This window comes from Monodelphis domestica, chromosome 8 (assembly GCF_027887165.1).
Source record: "Monodelphis domestica isolate mMonDom1 chromosome 8, mMonDom1.pri, whole genome shotgun sequence".
In the NCBI taxonomy this organism is placed as follows: Eukaryota; Metazoa; Chordata; class Mammalia; order Didelphimorphia; family Didelphidae; genus Monodelphis; species Monodelphis domestica.
In genome coordinates this window covers 109,394,099-109,417,443 of record NC_077234.1, presented here as the reverse complement: position 1 = coordinate 109,417,443, position 23,345 = coordinate 109,394,099, and the positions used below count along the sequence as shown (strand labels likewise).

Below are 23,345 nucleotides of genomic sequence, written 5' to 3'. Positions count from 1 at the left end.
TTTAATGAATAATTTTGTTAAAATAGCCATATATAATAGTTCTCAGTTTCACATACAATCTTATTTTCCTAACTTCTTTATATATTGAAATATTTGTGTTGATGTTAAATTCAAAAAAAAATTTAAATTTAAAAAGTTTTTTAAAAATCTGAAATGACAATAAGTCCATTCTTGAGCAGGATGTTGGGGGGTGGGGGGGAAGTTGGATCTGAAAGCAAGAAGTAATATTGAGAAGCAGTTTGGATTAGTTATAAGTGCATAAGTAGAAGTAAAATGAATTCTAACAGTCTAGAAAAATTAAATGGCAGCAATGTATTATGTATGGATAACAAAAAAATTGTAAGGTACATAAGAATATGGGCCTTTTTTTTTCTTTTTGTATCCTAATTACCTAGTATCATTAGGCATAATATGAAACTTAATGAATTGTGAAGTATAAGATTCTATTATCTCATAATTTATTTATATCCTGCCTTAAAAGAAAACATAATTGCTAATATGGTCAAGCCAATCACAGTGATAACAACAAACATTATAAGATTAGACTAGCAACATGTTCCATTAGCAAAAAATAATCTAGCCATTTAGAACAATCAGCTGTCACCCTTCTTTGCTCTTCTCCTTTTGCTTACTACCCAACTGCTTACTCTCCTTGTTGCTTCATGATCGTACTAGAATAAAACAGAGGATTGATGTAATAAATAATAAATAGGAGTCAAGGAGAAGATGGGCAAGTATTGACTAAATACTATTTGTGCTTGATGAGTTTTTACTAAAAGAGATTTTAGGCTAAACAAGAGAAAAGTGAGATTTTCTTAATCTAAGATTAATGAGGTGATAGACAAACATTTACTGAAAAACATTGTGGAAGTCCCTAATCCTTAGAATTTTAAAAATATACAATTATGCCCAATATTGAGAAGAGACATTATGATTTGGGGTCTTTGTGATGTCTATAACTCCAAGAAAGTTCTTTAAAAGGTCTAAAGCAAATTTAGACATTCTAAAGCAAAATTCAAGAAAAATCACATTAGATTTCTATATAAGTATGTTATAGCTAATAAAAAGGGATTAAATATTGAAAGAATCCCAAACAGTAACATAATATTTCCCAGCTAAGAGGCATCACAGTATGTAGTAAGACATGGAATCTGAAAAATTTAGCTTCCAGTTCTTGCTTTTGACACAACTGTGGTCAGGGGCCAGATTTTCTTATTTGTCAAATAAGGCCAATAATACATATTTCACATCATAGACCTGTCATGAGAATAAATCAGAAAATTTATGGGAGGTGCCTTGTCAATGGTAAAAAGCTATTTTTTAAAACATTATCATCAGTTCCTTAATATTCTGCATTAAAAATATGTAAGTTATTTTATGAAAGTCAAAGTCAAGTTTTTAAATCTCGACAAAATATTAAGTAATGTGTAAGATACTGTGTTAAAAACAACACATAAATGCCACTACTAATAAACAATAATTATTGCTAATTAAACTAACTGGTAGTTACAATTTATTAACGCTCAACAATATATTTTACTGGAAATGTGTTCAATATTCCATTAAAATGAAAACTGGGGAAATCATACTATTTGATACAAGGAAAAAAGAAATGGAAACTTGTGGTAACAAATTCATATAACCTCTAAATTACAACTTTGGGTCTTCTTTAAATAAATTCACAAAAATATCTTTAGAGTGAGTACTAATTGTTAATTTTAAAGAAGCAAAGCCATCTTGTGGTTGATACTGGTAACACTCATATTTTGAGCATGATGGATATACAACACTAATTTTTCATAATTTTATCAGGTCTATATATTAACAGTATAGAATCACAAGACTTACACAAATAAACTAAGTACCTTTACTTAAAAAAAAAAAACCTGATAACTTTTAAAAACCTAAAGTTTTTCACATTAACTTTTAGCCATAAAATACTTTCAGTTAAAATCCTCTTTAAAAAAAAATTAACACAGTTCACCTCGATTGGGATACATTGCTATGAAAACAAGTCTATTGAAATGTTTGGTTCTTTTAGATCTATAATTTTTCAAAGTAATATATTTTGGTTTCGTGACTTTTGGGCCTTTTAGTACTTATTGCCATTATATGGCACTTTTTCATGATTTTATACTGTCAAGGATTCTTAACATGGACTTTTAAATTTTTAATATTTGATAACTATTTCCACATAATTAGATTCTTTTGTAATACCATCTATTTTGTTTTATGCACTTAAAGGCATTATTCTGAGAAAATATCTATAGGCTTTCTCAGACTGCTAAAAGCATATATAAACCAAAAAGGCTAAAAATCTCTGTCCTAAATAAAACTCTAAATATGTGAAGCAAATAATCCATAAAGAACCACAAGTTGTCAGTCTTCTTAAGTATTTTACTATGCTTATAATCACACTCAAATGCTTTCCTTTAAATAATCTTTCATCTATCTTGATCTCTTGTTAGAAAACTCAAAATATGAAACTTTAGTATGAGTTGTTTGTTTTTTTAATTCAGCAATCTTGGTGGTTTCTCATGTTGGTAGTCTATAAAAGAAAAAGAAAAACACCCTCAGGTAATTATCACAACTTTGGTCATAGGACAAAAAGTGTGATAGCTGTCTTCAAGTATACAAAAGGGAATCATGGAATTTCTTCAATATGATTTTAGAGAGAAGAATTAAAGAGAGATAGGGACTTTGATTCCATAAATAAAAATGTACTAAAAACTAAAGTTAAACATCAATAGAATAGGCTGCTTTTTAAGGACATGAGCTCCATATAGCTAAAAGGTATTTAGCCAGTCAGTAAACACTTATAAAAATCTACATGCCAGATACTGTACTAAGTCCTAGAGATATAAAGAAAAGCAAGACAGTCCCTACCCTTGAGGAGCTCACAATCTAACAAGGAAGGTAATATTCGATTAACTATGAACAAATAAGCGATATCCAGGATAAATTTGGAAATAATCAACAGAAGGAAAGCTCTACAATTGAAATGGAATGGTCTTTCTTGAAAAAGGCCGAATTTTAGTTCGGACTTAAAGAAGGCTAGGGAAGTCAAGAGGAAGAGATAAGGAGGGAAAACATTCATGAAAATGCCTGGATTCAGGAGATGGAGTGTCTTATTCAAAGATGTAATATAGCAAAGAGGCCAGTGAAACTGGATTGAAGATACATAGGGAGGAACTGGGATAGAGGGTAAAGTCCACAAACACTAGAAGGAAGTCTAGAAGTTATGAAGCCCTTTAAGCAGCAAAGAGAGGTTTTTATATTTTATCTTGAGGATCAAAAGGAACAATGGAGTTTATTGATTTTGGAGAGGGGTGGGGTAAATATGGTCAATCCTGGACTTTAAAAAGAACATCTTTACAACTTAGTGGACATAGACCAACACGGGAATAGGCTTGTAGCAAGGAAAGCAAACAAGCCTGCTATAATAGTCTAGGCATGAGGTGATAAGGATCTATACAAGAATAATGGCAGTGTTATAAGAGACAGAGATGTAAGTGAGAGATATAAAGGTAAAACCAAAAGACTGTGGTAACAGATGGTATATGAGAGGTGAATTAGACTGGAAATAACGCCTATACTTCAGACCTGGATAACTAGGAGGATAGTGGTACCCTCAACAATAACAGGTTAGTTTGGAAGCAAGAAGGGTTTATAGAGAAAAATAATGAGTTCAGTTTTGAACAAGTTGAATTTAACATGTCTTCAGGACCTCCAGATCATCAGTGAGGTTAAGACTGGAAAAGTAGATTTGATTATTCTCATCATCAAATGAGTCTAGGACACCAAGAGGGCCCAGAACAAAGTCTTGAGAGATAACCACATTTGGTGAGCATTGTAAGATTTAAATTAAACATGAATAATGTAACCATGGACAATTTTTCTTAATTAATCAATTAAATAAGTCTTAAAAAATAAAAACAAATAAAAGAAAAAAAATATTTAAATTAATATCCAATAACTCCAAGTATTGTATTTTAAAAAGTCATTAATAATCACCTAAAGTAAAAGGAAAATAAAACTAAAAGAAATAGAAGTTCAAACCTAATTATTTAACAAAAAGTAAACCCACATGTATAGATTCTCCTGCCTGGCATAAAGTCCACTTTCCCAGAGTGATCAGGAGAGAAGAGAGAAAGGGGCAGAGCTACGCAAAACTTATATCCTCCCTATGTTAGCACATAACATGAGAGGGAACATTGGAATCTAGGATTTAGAGTCCTGGGAAGCAGATTCTAATTATACAGCATAAATTTCATGAAAATCCTGAAAAATAAACTGAGAATGGTCAGACAGGTTTGCAGGGAATTACAAATAACAAAAATTTAGATATAAGAGAATATCAAGAATATGATGATTAGCAGTGTTAAATGCTATGGAGGGGAAAAGACGAAGGAGGATTGAGAAAAAGTCACTAGATTTGATTATTAAGAGATTAGTAACTTTGAAGAAAGTCATTTCAGTTGAATGATAAAGTCTGAAGACAGACTGTAGAAAGTTAAGAGAATGAGAAGAAAGGAACTAAAGTTACCCAGTTTCGATAGCCTTCTTAAAAAAGAGTTTAGCCACAAAAGGTAAGGGGAAATGATATCATAGTGAGGAGAGATGGATGGATAGTTCAAGTAAGAGTTTTTAAGAATGAATTACACAGGGGGCAGCTGGGTAGCTCAGTGGATTGAGAGTCAGGCCTAGAGATGGGAGGTACTAGGTTCAAATCTGGCCTCAGACATTTCCCAGCTGTGTGACCCTGGGCAAGTCACTTAACCCCCATTGCCTAGCCCTTACCACTCTTCTGCCTTGGAGCCAATACACAGTATTGACTCCAAGTAGGAAGGTAAGGGTTTAAAAAAAAAAAGAATGAAGTACACATAAGCATTCATGTAGGTAGTAGGGAAGCAACCACAAGACAAAGAAAAACTAAAGGCAAATAAGAGAATGAGGATGATAGAAAAGCTATCCACTGAATAAGACAACATAGAAGGAGATACTTGTGTACATAGAGGGTTAACCTTAGTAAAGAGAAGGTCCATCTTTTTTTGTGAGATAGTGGGGAAAGAAGAGAGAATAATAGAAGCATCCACGTAATATGAACTAAAGGGGACAAGAGATTGCCCAATGGTCCCAATTTTTTCAGTGAAATATAATAATATGAACCTCTGAGCAAAGTTCTCAGCTGATGGGTGAGAGGAGGAAGAGCCATGGGAAATTTAAGGAGAAATTAGTAGATTTGTAAGAGTTATTGTGGTGAGTGAGAATAGTGACTTAGAGAGGTGTAAAAGGACTGTTATAAAGCAGTTAAGGCCCAGTTGAGATTATGTAACATAAATCTGTAGGGGACTCAGTCAACACAGTTCCATGATTTCCTCCTATTTTGTTCAGCAGCATGTATAAAAGCAAAGGCAGTGAACTGCAGGAGTGACACAAGGCTGAAGCTTGACCAGTAATATAAAAAGGCAAGGACTCAAGAAAAGAAGGCAGCATAGTGTTGAATTGGTTCCCCAAGGGATCAAATTGGGGAAACTTAAATAGAAACGATATGGAAAGATAGTCAGAGTTGCTTTAGAGAAGTTTCCTGCATGTAAGAAGTTGAACCAGATAACCTAAAAAAGTTTTCAAAATCTATTGCAGCTATCTCTAGTCTTAAGAGATTTCTATGGAAAATCAGCTAATAAATACTTAAAGTGATAAGCTTTTTATATGGTGCATTTTAAATTCACCCCAGAGAAGGGTTTTAGCTTAGCTTGAGATACCAAAAGGCCTGATTGTGGGAAAAAAGAAAATGATGCAAATGGAACACAAACATCAGAGACACTAATAGACAAATATATATCCAGAATGGTGAGATGCACCTGTGACATGGCCAGCTGGAAAGAAGAGAGGTATCACCTAAGCATCAGGGCACAGCAGGAGAAAGGAGGAGATCAATGAATCAGAGAGGCATGCTTCTCAGTCAAGCATTGATTGACCTGATTATGCCATTATCTCATTCATTCCTCTAAGATCAGAGCAGACAATTCTAAGGGTTACTCTACTAGGCAATCATGGGCCAAGGATTTTATAAGAGGGAATAGATATCACAAGCTTGTATATATAAATAAAACTTATAACCTAGGAAATTCTTTTTAAAAAAAACCCTTACCTTCCATCTTAAAATCAATACTATGTATTATTTGACTATCACAAAGGTCTTTTCTAATTCTAATGTTCTATGATGATCTCAATAAAGTCCAAAAATTATTACCTCTTAAGGAGTAATAAAACATTGCCCAAATAGAAAAGCTAATGTAGAATATTTCTGTCACCTCAATCATAAAGTCTCATATGTACCATCTAGTTATATCAACAACAAAAATTAAGTAGACTGCAAGGAAAAATATATAAATATAGATTTTTAATTTTATATTTATTTAATTTTATATTTTGTATTTATTATATATGTATTTTTCCCAAAAAACTGGTAATGAGTCTCTTTCTCTCCCCCAGCCTGGCCCCCCACCTTAACCACATGGATAATCAAGTTAATAGAAATAGAACATACTCATTGGATAGAAATACAATTCCCCTCTGCCACTTCTTTCTGCAACTGTGGAATACTGCATATATTGTCAATTTTTTTAATGTATTGATTGGTTTTGGTATTTGTTTTTTCTCTTCTTTCTCTTTGTCTTTTTTCCTTAAAAAAACCCAAACTGTTATAAGGAATGGTTCTATGGGACAGGAAAGGCAGGATTATGGGGGAAGGAAGGGTGGGAATTAATGAATTAACAAAAAATATTAATTAAAAGCATTATCAAAAAGAAAAATAATACTTAAATAGAAATAACCTAAAAAATAAGTCTATGAAATTAAAGCACCTGACTCTTAACAATATGAAATATCATTGTTCATTACTAAATATGGCAAAATTCACAGCCCTTTATTATCATACAGAAAACTAAAACAGTTTAACATAAATTTACTATGTATTTGAAATAATGCAGAATAGTTATGTCTACATACCCATACCACTAATAAAATGCAATACATTTTGTGACTGCTCAATAAATGTTTAATATTGTTAAAAAATAGTATCCAATTCAACATACTTGCACACTTAGGGAGCTTTTCCTAATTTCAGAGTGCTAAGTCCATGCCAAGAGTTCTTAACCTTTTTTGTGTCATGGACCCCCTTTGGTAGTCCCTAACCCCAGGTTAAGAACTCTTGATTTAAAGGGGACTGGGACCCTGTGTTTTATTTTGTTTTATAAAAAACTACTGATTAACTGTCAAATAGGCAAATTTACAGTGAATTTGGTAAACAAAATAATAGATAGATCTTTCTCCACCCACTCTCCTACTTTAACTACATGGATAATGAAGTTAATAGAAATAGAACATACTCATTGAATAGAAATACAATATCCCTCCATCACTTCTTTCTGCAGCTATGGAATACTGCATATATTGTCAAATTTTGTTATGTCTTTTACAACTCTGTGATATAAGTAATAGTTATATTAATTTTATAGATTTAGAAATGGAGGCTCAGAGAAAACTCTTCCCAGAATCCTAAAACTATTAAAAACAGAGGCCAGACCCAAAACCAGGACTTCTATTTAAAAGTTCATGCCTGAGGGCAGCTAGGTGTCTTAATGGATTGAGAGTCAGACCTAGAGACTAGATGGTCTTGGGTTCAAATCAGACCACAACCTCTGAGGAAGAGGAAATTAAGGCAATCATTAGAAATTACTTTGCCCAATTATATGGCAATAAATATACCAATTTAAGTGATATGGATGAATATATACAAAAATACAAACTGCCTAGACTAACAGAAGAGGAAATAGAATTCTTAAATAATCCCATATCAGAAAATGAAATCCACCAAGCCATCAAAGAACTTCCTAAGAAAAAATCCCCAGGGCCTGATGGATTCACCAGTGAATTCTATCAAACATTCAGAGAACAGTTAATCCCAATACTATACAAACTATTTGATATAATAAGCAAAGAGGGAGTTCTACCAAACTCCTTTTATGACACAAACATGGTACTGATTCCAAAACCAGGCAGGTCAAAAACAGAGAAAGAAAACTATAGACCAATCTCCCTAATGAATATAGATGCAAAAATCTTAAATAGGATACTAGCAAAAAGACTTCAGCAAGTGATCAGAAGGGTCATCCACCATGATCAAGTAGGATTTATACCAGGGATGCAGGGCTGGTTCAATATTAGGAAAACCATCCACATAATTGACCACATTAACAAGCAAACCAACAAGAATCACATGATTATCTCAATAGATGCAGAAAAAGCCTTTGATAAAATACAACACCCATTCCTATTAAAAACACTAGAAAGCATAGGAATAGAAGGGTCATTCCTAAAAATAATAAACAGTATATATCTAAAACCATCAGCTAATATCATTTGCAATGGGGATAAACTAGATGCATTCCCAATAAGATCAGGAGTGAAACAAGGATGCCCATTATCACCTCTACTATTTGACATCGTACTAGAAACACTAGCAGTAGCAATTAGAGAAGAAAAAGAAATTGAAGGCATCAAAATAGGCAAGGAGGAGACCAAGTTATCACTTTTTGCAGATGACATGATGGTCTACTTAAAGAATCCTAGAGATTCAACCAAAAAGCTAATTGAAATAATCAACAACTTTAGCAAAGTTGCAGGATACAAAATAAACCCACATAAGTCATCAGCTTTTCTATATATCTCCAACACAGCTCAGCAGCAAAAACTAGAAAGAGAAATCCCATTCAAAATCACCTTAGACAAAATAAAATACCTAGGAATCTACCTCTCAAGACAAACACAGGAACTATATGAACACAACTACAAAACACTCGCCACACAACTAAAACTAGACTTGAGCAATTGGAAAAACATTAACTGCTCATGGGTAGGACGAGCCAACATAATAAAAATGACTATCCTGCCCAAACTTATTTATCTATTTAGTGCCATACCCATGGAACTCCCAAAAAATTTCTTTACTGATTTGGAAAAAAGCATAACAAAGTTCATTTGGAATAACAAAAGATCAAGGATATCCAGGGAAATAATGAAAAAAAACACTAATGAGGGGGGCCTAGCAGTCCCAGACCTCAAACTATATTACAAAGCAGCAGTCATCAAAACAATTTGGTACTGGCTAAGAGACAGAAAGGAGGATCAGTGGAATAGACTGGGGGAAAGCGACCTCAGCCAGATAGTATACGATAAACCCAAAGATCCCAGGTCTTGGGACAAAAATTCACTATTTGATAAGAACTGCTGGGAAAATTGGAAGACAGTGTGGGAGAGATTAGGAATAGATCAACACCTCACACCCTACACCAAGATAAATTCAAAATGGGTGAAAGACTTAAACATAAAGAAGGAAACCATAAGTAAATTGGGTAAACACAGAATAGTATACATGTCAGACCTTTGGGAAGGGAAAGACTTTAAAACCAAGCAAGACATAGAGAGAATCACAAAATGTAAAATAAATAATTTCGACTACATCAAATTAAAAGGCTTTTGTACAAACAAAAGCATTGTAACTAAAATCAGAAGGAAAACAACAAGTTGGGAAAAAATCTTCATAAAAACCTCTGACAAAGGTTTAATTACTCAAATTTATAAAGAGCTAAATCAATTGTACAAAAAATCAAGCCATTCCCCAATTGATAAATGGGCAAGGGACATGGACAGACAGTTTTCAGATAAAGAAATCAAAACTATTAATAAGCACATGAAGAAGTGCTCCACATCTCTTATAATCAGAGAGATGCAAATCAAAACAACTCTGAGGTATCACCTCACACCTAGCAGATTGGCTAACATGACAGTTATGGAAAGTAATGAATGCTGGAGGGGATGTGGCAAAGTAGGGACATTAATTCATTGCTGGTGGAGTTGTGAACTGATCCAGCCATTCTGGAGGGCAATTTGGAACTATGCACAAAGGGCGATAAAAGAATGTCTACCCTTTGATCCAGCCATAGCACTGCTGGGTTTGTACCCCAAAGAGATAATGGACAAAAAGACTTGTACAAAAATATTCATAGCTGCGCTCTTTGTGGTGACCAAAAATTGGAAAATGAGGGGATGCCCATCAATTGGGGAATGGCTGAACAAATTGTGGTATATGTTGGTGATGGAATACTATTGTGCTCAAAGGAATAATAAAGTGGAGGATTTCCATGTGAACTGGAACAACCTCCAGGAAGTGATGCAGAGCGAGAGGAGCAGAACCAGGAGAACATTGTACACAGAGACTAATACACTGTGGTATAATCGAACGTAATGGACTTCTCCATTAGTGGTGGTGTAATGTCCCTGCACAATCTGCAGGGATCAAGGAGAAAAAAACACTATCCAAAAGCAGAGGACAAACTGAGGGAATAGAAACACCGAGGAAAAGCAACTGCCTGACTACAATGGCTGAGGGTACATGACAGAGGAAAGACTCGGAGCGAACACTCTGATGCAAATACTAACAACATGGCAATGGGTTCAAGTCAAGAACACATATGATACCAGTGGAATCACGCGTCGGCCACGGGGGGTGGGAGGGAGGAAAAGAAAATGATCTTTGTCTTTAATGAAAAATGCATGGAAATGAACAAATAAAATACTATAAAATTAAAAAAAAAAAATCAGACCACAGACACATCCTTGTTGTGTGACCTTGATCAAGTCACTTAACCCCCATTGCCTAACCCTAGCCCTTCTGCCTTGGAAGTATTGGTTTACAAAAAAGAAAATCCAGGGCTTTTTCCTTAATATCATTCTCCTTCTCTGCTACTGACTATGAAGTTTATACTGTCATTATAATATGATACAAGACATTGAACTGGAAGAGTCTAAAGCAATTATTAGTCCAATTCCTTCATTTTCCAGATGAAGAAAAGGTCCTAAGAAAAACAAAGTAACTGAAACCAAGGCTACATAGTAAATGGCAGAGCCAGAATTTGAAGCCATATCTTCCCACAGCTTCCCATTTACATCATGAGAAACAAACTTTGAGCAATTTACTACTTCTATACTACTGAAAATAATTGTTAAATAGAAAAAGGAAAAAAGGGAGCAAAACATCAGTCATAGATATCCTTTATTTTATAGAAAAATATATTTCAGCAAAAAGGACTATAAACTAGGTTTCTAAAAGTAAATGTTATACTAGAAAGAAAGGAAGGAAGAAAGAAAGAAGGGATGCATAAAGACTTACTTGATTAATCTGAAAGCAGTAATATAGGAAGTAATCACTTGGATTATTAAACATAGTAGATATTATATTTAACCACAGTCATACCTTCTTTAGATTAGTGTACTGAAAAAGTCTACAATCTGATGGAAGTGTTAAGAAAGATGTTAAGTGTTAATGGAGTAAACTTTAAAGAGATTAGGTAGTATAAATGAAAGACTCCAAATTAAATATGTTTAAGTTCAATTAATTTAGAAAAGAAAATATTTGAAAGATGGAGAGAATTAGCAATCTCAAAGTATATGAAGTTATTTTATTAAGAAAAGTATCCTGCTGCTCTCCATTTCCCCCAATGATAAAACAGAAGATAATGTGCTTTATTTGAAAAATAAGGAATTTAGATAAAATACAATAAATGTTTCATAATATTCACTGTTGTTAAATATCATGAATTACTAAAGGAAGCTGTGTAATCATTTCTCTAATCTTTATTTGACTATTATCATCCTGATTAATATACACAGTTTGTAAAACAGAATACTTCATAGATTTGTGATCTTTTTAATGTGGACAGTGCATACACCAATACTCTCTCATTCTGCATGATTATTCCTCACCATTTTTCATGATTCCTGCACAGATGATCTATTCAAAGTATAAGGAGCCCTACTCTGAATTTTTTCTATCCTGTGGGTGCCAGTGTGATCCATTTACCATCCCTTAATACTCCTACAGACCACCCGTTTACCTTTTCTATCAGTTTTTAAATCTAATCATTTTTTAAACCAGGGGATAGGGACAGGAACTAGACCTATAACTTTAATATTACTAAAAACTTTCAGATGAGGAAATTCCCTCGATCAATTAGGTCAAGTTCTTGGCAACTTAAGATATTATGGAATTGTTTAGGGTATCAGTTTCCAAAATGTGGTCTAGAGAAAGAGAACTGAGGTTCTCTTTCTGGGAGTCTACAAGTTCAAAACTATTTTCACAATAACATATCTTTAAGAATATGCTAGATTCTCATGTATCTAAACTTCAAATAATAAGTTAGATGACTCATCAAAGTATCTTCCAGCTCAACCTTTCTTTGGGAAATAAACATTTTAGTACATGGGAACTAAATACATGCTCCATCACAGCAGGCTTTTTTAGTACAGATTAAAAGATTATAAGATACCCAACCCCTCCCTCCTTCCTTCTAAGCATAAGGTGCAATAACTTCTTTTGATTTGGTAAAGTGGCTATGTATAAGACAATGACATTCCAAAATGAAAAGTGTAGAAATGCTTCATTTAAGTTAGAAAAACTGTCACCGAGAGACAATGTGGGATAGCAGGTAGCTAGCTTTGGTGTCAAAACACTAGAAGGCCCAGTTCAAATCTCTCTTCTGGCATTCTCCTGTGGTTATATGACCCTGGGGAGGTTAGCTTGGTTTCTCAATGCTGAAGGTAACTTAAGTTTATGAGCTACAGAAGTGCCATCCTGTACCTCTATAATGCTACATATACATAGAACACATTTTGTAGACAGTGTTGCACAGAAGCAGCATGAAGCTTTAGAAAGAGTCAAAAGACATGAATCAGAGTCCAGCTTCAATTTTATTAACTCGATGACTCTGGGCAAGTCATTTCATCTCTCTAAACTTCAAATTTCTTCTTTTAGAAATACTACAACATTGATAATAAGAATTCCTTAATCTCACCTCTACTAATAAATAACAGGTCTGGTTCCTATCCTATCCTATCTTTCATAATTTCTTGATTAAAGATCACTAAATTCAAATGTTCAAAATATGAACAATGGAACATACAGACATCTTGAGTTGGAACTGTTTTGTATAAATGTTCAAATAGCATGAAAAGTGAAATAGAAAAATCAATGAATCAGCAAGTATTTATTAAGCACTCCTAATGTGTCAGGCAGTAGTCTGGGGATACAAAAGAAAATAAAAAACAGCCCCTAACCTCAAAAACTTTTTTTGTTCTAATGGGAAAAGATAATACACACACAAATAAGTATATTCAAGATACAAAAATTAGAGTATTTTATTGGTATCATTATTATGTGAGACAAAAATCAAAAAGAGGGGGAGGCAAACAATAGTAAAAAAAATTTTTTTTCAAATCTCCAAAGTAGGCAAAGAGTGGGAAGGACATAATTTGTAATGCGCTAACAGCTTTACTCCAAATGTTCTCTTCTCTCTTCTTACTTTCATATGTTATTATATTCACAAATGACAAATCTGATGAGTAGAACAATCAAAAATAAAAGGCACAATTACAAAACTTTAGTAGTCTATTATATATTTCTATATTTCATATATTTATCAGACTATTTTTAATTCATTCCCTCAATAAACATTAAGCCCTCATGGGCACAGCATTTTATTCAAGAAGATATAAAGATTTAGATAAAGTAGTTCCTGCCCCCAGAGTTTACATACTAGAAGGAAATTAAGATACTAATAACTAATACAAAACAAAATATTATGTGTTAATTTAACCAATCTCCACAACATCACTTTTATATGTTCCCTTCTTACTATTCACATGATTAACATCCTAATTCAGGGTCTCATCACTGTTTATATGAACTACTTCAAGAGTCTCCTTGGTCTTCCTGATTTAATTCTCTCCCTTCTCTGATCCATCCAACAAAAAGGTGCCAAAGTGATTTAACTAAAATCTGACCATATTGGTCCTCCTCCAGGATCAAATAAAAATTCCTTTGTTTGGCTTTAAAAGACCTCTATGATATAACTCAAAAAACCTTTTCAACTTTATTTTATACACTGTACCCCTTTCCCAGATGCTTTATAGTCTTGCCAAAATAGCCTTGTTGTTTCCCACACACAACACTGCAACTGTCAGTTCCCTGTACCTCAACACATATGGAACTCAGCTTCACCACTCACAAGCCTTTGTTTCCTTCAGAACTGTTCTTAAAGGACACCTTGTAAATTAGACTTTTCAACTTCCTGCCCAAAATGGCTATATTTACTCTATGGGACCAGAAGAATATATCTTATTCCTCCATATGAAAGCAATGTTGAAGGATTTGTATGGTGTTGTTTTTTTTCCCAAGCTGGTGAGGAAAAGTTAAAGATCCTCAGATCCTTCAAGTGATCTCCACGATTTTTATTAGAATAAAAACATATTATTAGCATTCCTGGTTACCTTTTCCACCTTTCCACCATTAATGTCACTGGGGAGGAATTTCTTGCCAATGGTTCTCAAATCTGTCTAAAATAAAAAAGATATCATTAAAATACAATCAAAGAAGAAAAGTAAATTTAATTCCTAAATCATGAGGATTAAATTTCTTAATAAGATGACAAAGGAAAAATAAATATGTATGAAGTATATATTCTGAAATAACTCTTCACCATGGTAAGGCTATTGAAATATACCAAAAAACTTGACTATGAGAAATGGAATTAGATTCTACAAATCTCTGGAGAGGATTTTAACATGAATTCTAATTATATTTTTTCTCCAAGAAAGCTACCAGTGTCAGAAAATAGTTCTACTTTTTAATCTTTCTAAAGGTCAATGTTCTAATTCAACATATTGGATACAAGCAATTTAGCTATTCAAATAGCTACTTTTATATATCATTACAGATGAACCCATCATAAAATTCACACATGATAATAGATGAAAATCTGTATTCTAAGCTATGTTGGATTGAGAAATATAGTACCTACTTCTATGTACATACAACCCAGAACAAACTCTATGTAATAACAAGCTATTTATTATAATGGAATATTATTATGATACAATTATATTTCATAAGTTTAAACAATTCATGGAAATATAATTTTGCCTATGTGAAAACAGAAAAAAATCATCTCAAAACAATAGTAAACACTAATTTGTGGTAAAGGACTATTCCTAAGAAGAAAATGCAATACTAGGACATCTCTAACAGCATAGCATATATGAAATAAAGAGAAATCTCCATCTATAGTCTTCATCATGCAGATCCTTTGATTTTTACCTCTTTTACAATCTAAAGAGAACTTCTGAACATATAGGGAAATGGAGCTAGGAAAGAAGCTAAAAAAAATTAAAATTATTTAGTTAACTAAATAAGATGGTTTAAAAAGAAAACTTGCTATGAATCAATCATTTGTTTTTTATTGCTTCTCATTAAATTAGGAGACAATGAATAGAAACTAGCATATGAAATAAATACAAATTAAAGAAAGAATTTAAAGGTGGGAGGGGAATAGGACATTTAGCTAGGATAAGGGTTAACAGGAAAGCTACTATGCTTTCCTATTAAAGGAATTATTAAATAAAGACACAAAAGTTAACTATGGAATGGTTTAAACAAATTGTGATATATGATGGTGAGATAGAATATTATTGTATGTAAGGAATGATGAACTGGAGGATTTCTAAATGAACTGAAAGAACCTCCATGAACTGATGCAGAGTTAAATAAGCAAAACCTAAGTGAACATTGTACATACAAAGTGAAACATTGTGGAATAATTGAATGTAATGGACTTTGCTACTAGCAGCAATGCAATGATCCAGGACAATCCTGAGAGACTTATAAGAAAGAATGTTATCCACATCCAGAGGATGAACTGTGGGAACAGAAACACAGAAGAAAAGCATATGACATCATTTGTTTATATGAGTGCATGATTTGGGGTTTTGGTTTCAAAAGATTACTCTACTGCAAAAATTGAATAATATGGAAAGAGGTTATGAAGTGAGAAAATGAATAATGTAACAATGGAAAAATATTTTTAAAAAATAAAAAATCCAAATTTTTTAAAAGGTAACTATGGAATCTTATTCCTTTAAAATCTTTAATAAACATTATTATCTATTTTGCTGCCAAATTTTAATTTAATTTGCTTTTTAATTTTTGAAAGCACAAAGATAATGACTCACAGATACAGAAACATTATTGATTAACTATTTGTGAAAATGCAGTTCACATGGGTCTTCAAAATGAACAAGTTCTTTAAATTTCCTTTTCAAAGCCTACAACTTTTCAGAGAAAATCAAAATCTGAAGCATTTCCTGGTATATCTTCTAAGCATTAGTTCCAAATAAATGGCATTGGTGTAGTTAGTTTCAATCCATATTTCATTCATATATATGTGTATATACACACACTCACACAAACACAAAATATTACATCTAAAACTAACCACTTGGTTCAGAATCAAGTTACTACATTTTCCTTTGTCAATAGATTCTACATAAAATATGTTCAAATAACATCAATCGATTCCTGGCAAAGCTGGATATTTTGAGATTTAATAAATGACATAATAAAAAATGAAAATCATTCCATTAAAGTTATCAAATGAAATAATATGTATAAAGTACCTTGCAAACTTTAAAGCACTATATTAGGGTTAAGTATTATTATCATAAAACCCTATCTGTTCTATTTCATTGTTCCTAAATACAGTATTTGGATTAAGCAGTTTACTCAGAAAAATCTTTTAGAGAAATTTATAAACATAACCTACATTGAGAGCAATCAGGATGATGTCATTTATATTGACTTTGTCAGGAGAACTTTTGCAAGCTTCAATTCCTTCATCTGAAAGATACCTGTTGAAAAATAAAAATTCTTAATATGGTAGTAATTAAATTACAACAACTCCCCCCCAAAAAAAGGCACATTGAAATCCATTTTACCAACAAGAAAAATTCTGTTGTGAATTGATTCTGTGAAAGAGAAAAACATTTGTTTTACTCTTCACATTCAAGAAGAGAAGTTGCTCACCCAAGATTCAAGAGAGAGATTTCTGGTGCCCATGAACTTGAATAGGGGAAACAAAGTATTTCCATATAACTAGTTTCTTTTGTAAGCCTACGTGTGTTATTTTATGTATTTTAAAACATTATTCTGAGGAGCTCAGAGGCATCAACAGGTTGCCAAGAGTCCTTTACAGACAAAAAAATAAGGATTCTTGCCTCAGAGTAAAATGTATTATACATACATACATTTCTTTAGTTAGTTATAACTATTAATAACAATAGGATTATCCAAATACTAGGCTAAGGAAATTTGTTAATATAGTATCAACATTTTTGACAAAGTTTTAAGGATCTCTAAGATATAAACTATACACAGTATCAAGCACTAAATCAAGCTTTTATTATTTAATATTACAGTACACTGCTTCTAAGACAAAGTTCCTTTAACTTTTTTTTTTCCTTTTAACTTCTCTGGCTCTCTAGTGAAACCAATCAACCCCTCCCCAAAATAATTTTTGCATGCATAAAATCAAGTGTATAAGATTACAAAGTAAATGATCTATACTGAAATGCAGTTGTCAAAATATTGGGGGATGGAGGAAATCACCTACCTTCCATCTTAAAATCAATACTGTGAATTGGTTCTAAGGCAGCAGTAAGGGCTAAACAATGAGGGGCTAAAGTGACTCGCCCAGGTTCACACAGCTAGAGGTGTCAAACCCAGGACCTAAGTCTGGCTCTCAATTCACTGAACCACCTAGCTGCCACCCAAATTTTTTAAAATAAATTTATGGATCCCAAGTTAAGAATACTTGTTCTAAAGAGACAAAAAAAATAAAATAAAAATAAAATCCCAATAAAACTTAACTCATTTATGTGCATTTTTTAAACTTAACTCCACTAATCTTTGAACCAAGAGTATTCCTTCTACTAGTTCTCATAAGTGTCATTTTTATAAGAACCTTGAAGAAAATTGCCTCTGTATGTGCCAGGGAGAACAATTTCCTTAGCATCTTTAAAATGTATTTTTGGTTAAAAAAGGTATTAGAAATCCCTTCTTAAATGCTTCTTAGTTAATTACGAAAGACAAGAACTCCATTTTAATATTTTTATTTGTAAACAAAGTGTCATATAAGTTCTAGATTTTGTCTGTTTCACTGATGAGACTAATAACTCATAAGAACAAGGAAGTGACTATTTCAGCACAATGCAAGTTCTGGCCAGTCTTCCCAAGTTAAAAAAAAACCTTCAATGTAAAGTTCACTGAGATAAATCTTCAGAAAGGTGATAAATTTTTTTCAACAAGAATACTTCATAAAAATGATTTACTGTGGATACTATTGTAATTACAGGAGGTAAAAGGTAAAAAACAACATAATGGAAGTTGGTGTTAAAAAAAACAGGAAAGTAAAAATAAGAGTGTGAGTAAAAGTAGATCTAACTAGGGGATGAATAGGTGATAGAATATTCAGAAAGAAGAAAAATATTGAGGTCATGTCGATGGGCAGGTAATTTTATTTAAAAAACAATCAATAAAGAATTATACTATTTAAATTAGAAGGAAAGATGGTCAGCAAAATGACCAGGGAACACAAGAATCTATAGTCTGTTAAGAAAATGGATTACAGCAGTGTACTAATGAGATTAAAGTTGCAGGTTTAATCATCATACATTCTGGTTATCTTTGTTCTGTTCCATAGCCAAAGACTGTAGCTCTACCTTATTAGACTATAAAGACTATGTTTTAGTCTTTGAATATTTCTCCACACCTAGCAAAGTCATCTGAACACAGAATTAACTTATCCTTCTACCACTTAAATATGTATTTTTAAGATACTGTTCCAAGCAATGGAGAATATATACAAAAATAAATAAGACAAACTTGTTGGAATTGTGGTGCTTACAATATAAAGGAAAAAATCCAACATATACAAAAAAATTAAACAAGTATAAACAAACTCTACTGCAGAAAAGGATATAAGAAGGGTTACAAAGACTGAAAGAAAAGGAAAATACTATGCAATGCAATAATCATTTATTGTTGTTATTATTATTATTAATATTAAGGTTCTATTTTGAGCACTGTGTTAAACATTAAGATATTTAAGGTCCCTGCCTTTAAAGGGTTTACAGCTGGTAAAAGGATAAGAAGTCCACTCAAAAGCTAAGTGTATTAGGTAAGTTTTAAAGTAAAATGATATATGAAGTATGAAAAAGAAAACTTCCTGAAAGAAGTGACATTTGAGTTGGGTTTTACTAGGCTGGTAGGTATTTAACAGATAAAGGGGATTAGGAGAGGGTATTCTAGACACAATATAAAGGGAGTAACAGGAACAACCACTTCAAACAGATCTATAAAATAATGTTGTTTGGTCTTTTTCTGGAGAGTCTGACTCTCCATGATCCCATTTGGGGTTTTCCTAGCAAAGATAATGAAGTAATTTGCCATTTGGTTCTCAAATTCATTTTACAGATGAGCAAAATGAGACAAACAGGGTAGAATAACTTGTTTAGGATTACAAAACTAGTGTCTGAGCCCAAATTTGAACTGAGGAAGATAAGTCTTTCTGACTCTAGGCCTGGCACACTATCCATTACCAGGCAGCCTGACAGACCAAATCCTGATGGGGAAATCAAGAAAAAATAATGAGTCCTTTGATTCAGACCAGCATAACAAGAAAGACAGAAATATACTAACACTGAGGCCTTGGTAGGGCTCCTGCATCCATGAAAAGGTTATGCACCAAGCCAGTAGGTGACCTCAGACCCATAATGGGGCACCTCCAAACGAGTCCCATGTGGAGGTACTATGCCAGGAACAAGTAGCAACTAGTAGTTTAGCTGCCCATTACACAGCTCTAGATCACAAATACAGAGAAGAATGAGAAGAGCACCTGTGCAAGGACCTACACACAAAGTCTCAAAGAAAAACACAGCCATCACTATAAAGGAATGAAGTGTTTGGTATATAATAGCTAAAAATAACTTACCTTGCAAAACTGAGTATAATGCTACAGAGGAAAATATGGACCTTCAAAGAAAGAGGACTTCCAAACATTTTTGATAAAGGCATATGGAAACTTTGAAATTAAAATACAGGCATTAAGAAAAATGTAAAATGGTAAGCCTGAATTAACATGATAGTTGACTAAACAAGAATAAATTGTTTATATTTGAGTAGAGGGAGATGATATGTGTGTACTGTGGTAGAGGCATGGAGAGAATGAGGACTTGCAAGCCAAGCATGTAAGAAACAAGCTGGGGACCTGGTCTGCAAAATCAAGGAGAAGGTTCCAAATAGAATGTTCCCAGGAGGAGAGGCAGTTGAAGCTGGCTGAAGGACCCTTGGGGGCCTGGCTTGGCTTTGGGCTCTGACCAAAGAAGGAACTGATTCTGTCTCTCTCGGGGAGTTGAAGCTGACCAGGGGAGAAACTGGGACTTCTGACTCTGTCTCTCTCTCTGAGATTTTAATGACCAAGAGTTGGAGGAAAGCCAGGCTGAAGGAGAGACTTTTCTTGATGGCTGGCTGAAGGGGAAGAAGCTGAACTGATCTTGTTAGCTTTTGTCCCAGGCCGAAGGACCCTGGGGGTTGGGGGGTGGGGAGGACTTCTGGAATTAAGCTGAGAGACATTGGTGGCTTTGTGAAGAAGAAAGAAGATTTTAAACAGTTGTCCTCCATCTCTCTAACTGACCCTCTGAGTCACAATTGTGACAAGACTGACTATTTCTATAACCCTCCTAAATTCTCCTTATAGATTAGGGAAACCCTCATCCACCTTTCCTCAGTTTCCCATCCTGTTGTTTCTCAATAAACCCCTTACCTGAGAAAGAAAACAAGCGTATCTTCTTGCCCACTCAGAGGGGAGGGGCAAAGCCACAAGTTTCAAGAAGAAACTGGGAGCAAGAAGCTGAAAGAAGGGAGAAGGGGGTGAGGGAGTGTGTGGGATCTGGGAGTGAAGGGAGGAGGAGGTTAGGAAATAGACTGATCTATCAGCCATCAGAAGAGATTATAGGCAAACCCCAGAGCATTCCCCTGTGGCAGCATCCCTCTATCTCTGTAGCAGTATTTCTCAATGTCTCTCAAAGTACTTCTATCTCCATTGCAAATAGGCAGGTGTGTCCCCATACTAGTAGCAGCTCTCTCAATAGTCACATGGATTATCATTCCTATTTCAGTACTCTCTGAAGTCTATCAACACCAGGGGACAGAGTCAGATATTAATTAAACAAAGCTTTCAGGGTGGTTCTGTTATATCTTGAAGATCTTAAGACTAGAAATAAAGGGAAAGAGGAATAAGAAAGAAGTTGGGGAAGATTATCTCACATCATTTGGGTGCAAAAATAGACATCTAAACAAACAAGGAAGAGGGGATGGGGGTAAGCAGCTGATACTTCAATCTCATTCTCATCTAAACTGTTTAGGAGAAGAATATACAAACACACACACACACACACACACACACACAAAGTGAGTTGAGTACAGAAATGTATTTATTTCCTTCAAAAGGGAAATAAGAAGGAAAATGGAAAAGGAGGAAGGAAGAATTAAAGAATATATCAAAGAAGGAATTAGTCCTATGTAAAACAAACTTTCTGAAGATGCACAAAAATATTTGTAGCTCTTTAGAGATGACAAAGAATGGGAATCTGAGGTGGTGCCTATTAACTGAAAAATGGAAAAACAAATTACAGTATAAACATGTAATAAAATACTATATGGTGCAAAAAATGATGAAAGATATGATATCAAAGAAACCCATAAAGACTAGTATGATATGATATCAAATTAAGTGAACAGAACCAGAATGTACAGTTACAGCAACATGATAAATATAAACTTTGAAGCAATTATGAATTTTAATAAACATAATGACCAACCACAAGGTCAACTAAAGGACTAATGATGAAACATGTTACCTATCTTCTGTTGGAGTGATGAAGGACATAGAGTGCAAAATGAGAAGAAAATAATTTTTTGAATATGGTCAATATAGGAATTTGTTTTGACTATACACTTTTGTAAAATAATTTATTTTTCTTTAGTCCTAAAGAGGGAAAAGAGGGTGTTGGAGTAAGAGAATAAAAGGGTAAGATTTTTGCTTACTGAAAATATAACTTTTAAAAGAAATAACTCCTCTTTAAAAAAACGTAAGCAAAGATGCAAAGGAAGGAGAGCACTATGTGTTAGAGAAAAGAGAAGACTACTGTAGTTTGGTCAAATTATAAAGCATAGAGAGGGAAGTAATAAAAGATAATTCAATAGTTGAAACTATCATATATACTTAATGACTATATAATTTCCTCTGTAGATATACCCATCTATGCCTTCTCATTATCTTAAACTCTTATGCATGTGATCCCACAAAACCTACATAAAGGGTCCAACCAACACATGGTCTTTCTCTAAATTTTAGAATTATGGGCTATGCTATAGTCTATTCACCTTCCAAGGGCCATGAGCAAAAAGTGATTCTAATTTTTGAGGGTGTATAGCAATATGACTAAGAGATAGACAGCAATACTAAAAATATAAAGAAGTTAAAAGATGCACTTTGAAAGAAATTTTTGGAATTAAAAGCAGTGCATAATTTCCCAAAAGTAAACCAGGATTTTCTCATCCTTCTATTCTGGGGCAAGTTCCAAAGTCTGTAGTTTAGTTCTAAGATATGTCTTGAATCAACTCTCTGTTTTGTCCATCCAAATGCATATCAGAAATTGGACAATGAATGAATAAAGACACTTATTAAGCAGTTACTACATGCAAATCACAAAGAGCAAGGGATACAAATTAAGGAGTTTGACTTGAGAGCATAGAGATAGGCCCAGTTGTCAGTAGAAAGCAACAGCAAGGCAGATGGTATGCTATTTTCTTTAGTATCATTTCCATTGGCAAAATCATATCAGTTTCTGATGTCAAGCCATTTGACAATTCCAAGAACAATGACAAGAAGAAGTTATGGGGAACCTCAATGGTTCAAAAGCAGTACTAATTGTTCTAATATTCTGACTCCCTATAAACTTAACTCTTTCATTCTTCTGTAATTTTCTATGTAATTCTTGTATTCTAATTTTACTAAATTATTGCATCCAAATTTAACCATAAGCTCCAAACTCTGCTTAACTCTTGATTTCAGATAGGTAATGGCTAAAGGTCTAGGTGTGACTATTTCTGAATCTACAAAGTCTGCCTTGTGGATCCAACCCTAGACCATGATTCCTACATACTAACTGGTTTACCTTTTAAGTTATGGCTCTTAGAATATTACATTCCATAATAACTTCAACATATAAATCCTTTTTTGCCTAAATTTCAAGTTAGACTTCAGTTATTCAGTCAATCAACAAGCATTTAAAAAGAAACTATTAGATGTTAGGCACTATGTAGCTTCTGG

At 33.4% G+C, this 23,345-nt stretch overlaps 1 protein-coding gene across 3 annotated transcripts in view; it reads right to left on the bottom strand.

The window, feature by feature from the left end:
* Positions 1–23,345, bottom strand: part of TDRD3 (tudor domain containing 3) — a 200,567-nt gene that overhangs the window by 136,900 nt on the left and 40,322 nt on the right. For 2 of the 3 annotated variants that reach the window (XM_056807205.1, XM_056807206.1), the window contains exons 2-3: positions 16,719–16,803; positions 14,392–14,457 (exon numbers count right to left, since the gene is read on the bottom strand). In XM_056807205.1, the coding sequence (XP_056663183.1) occupies positions 14,392–14,457; positions 16,719–16,803 (151 nt within the window). Of the gene's footprint in view, positions 1–14,391; positions 14,458–16,718; positions 16,805–23,345 lie in introns of those variants that run through there. The other variant, XM_056807207.1, reaches the window with a different exon arrangement.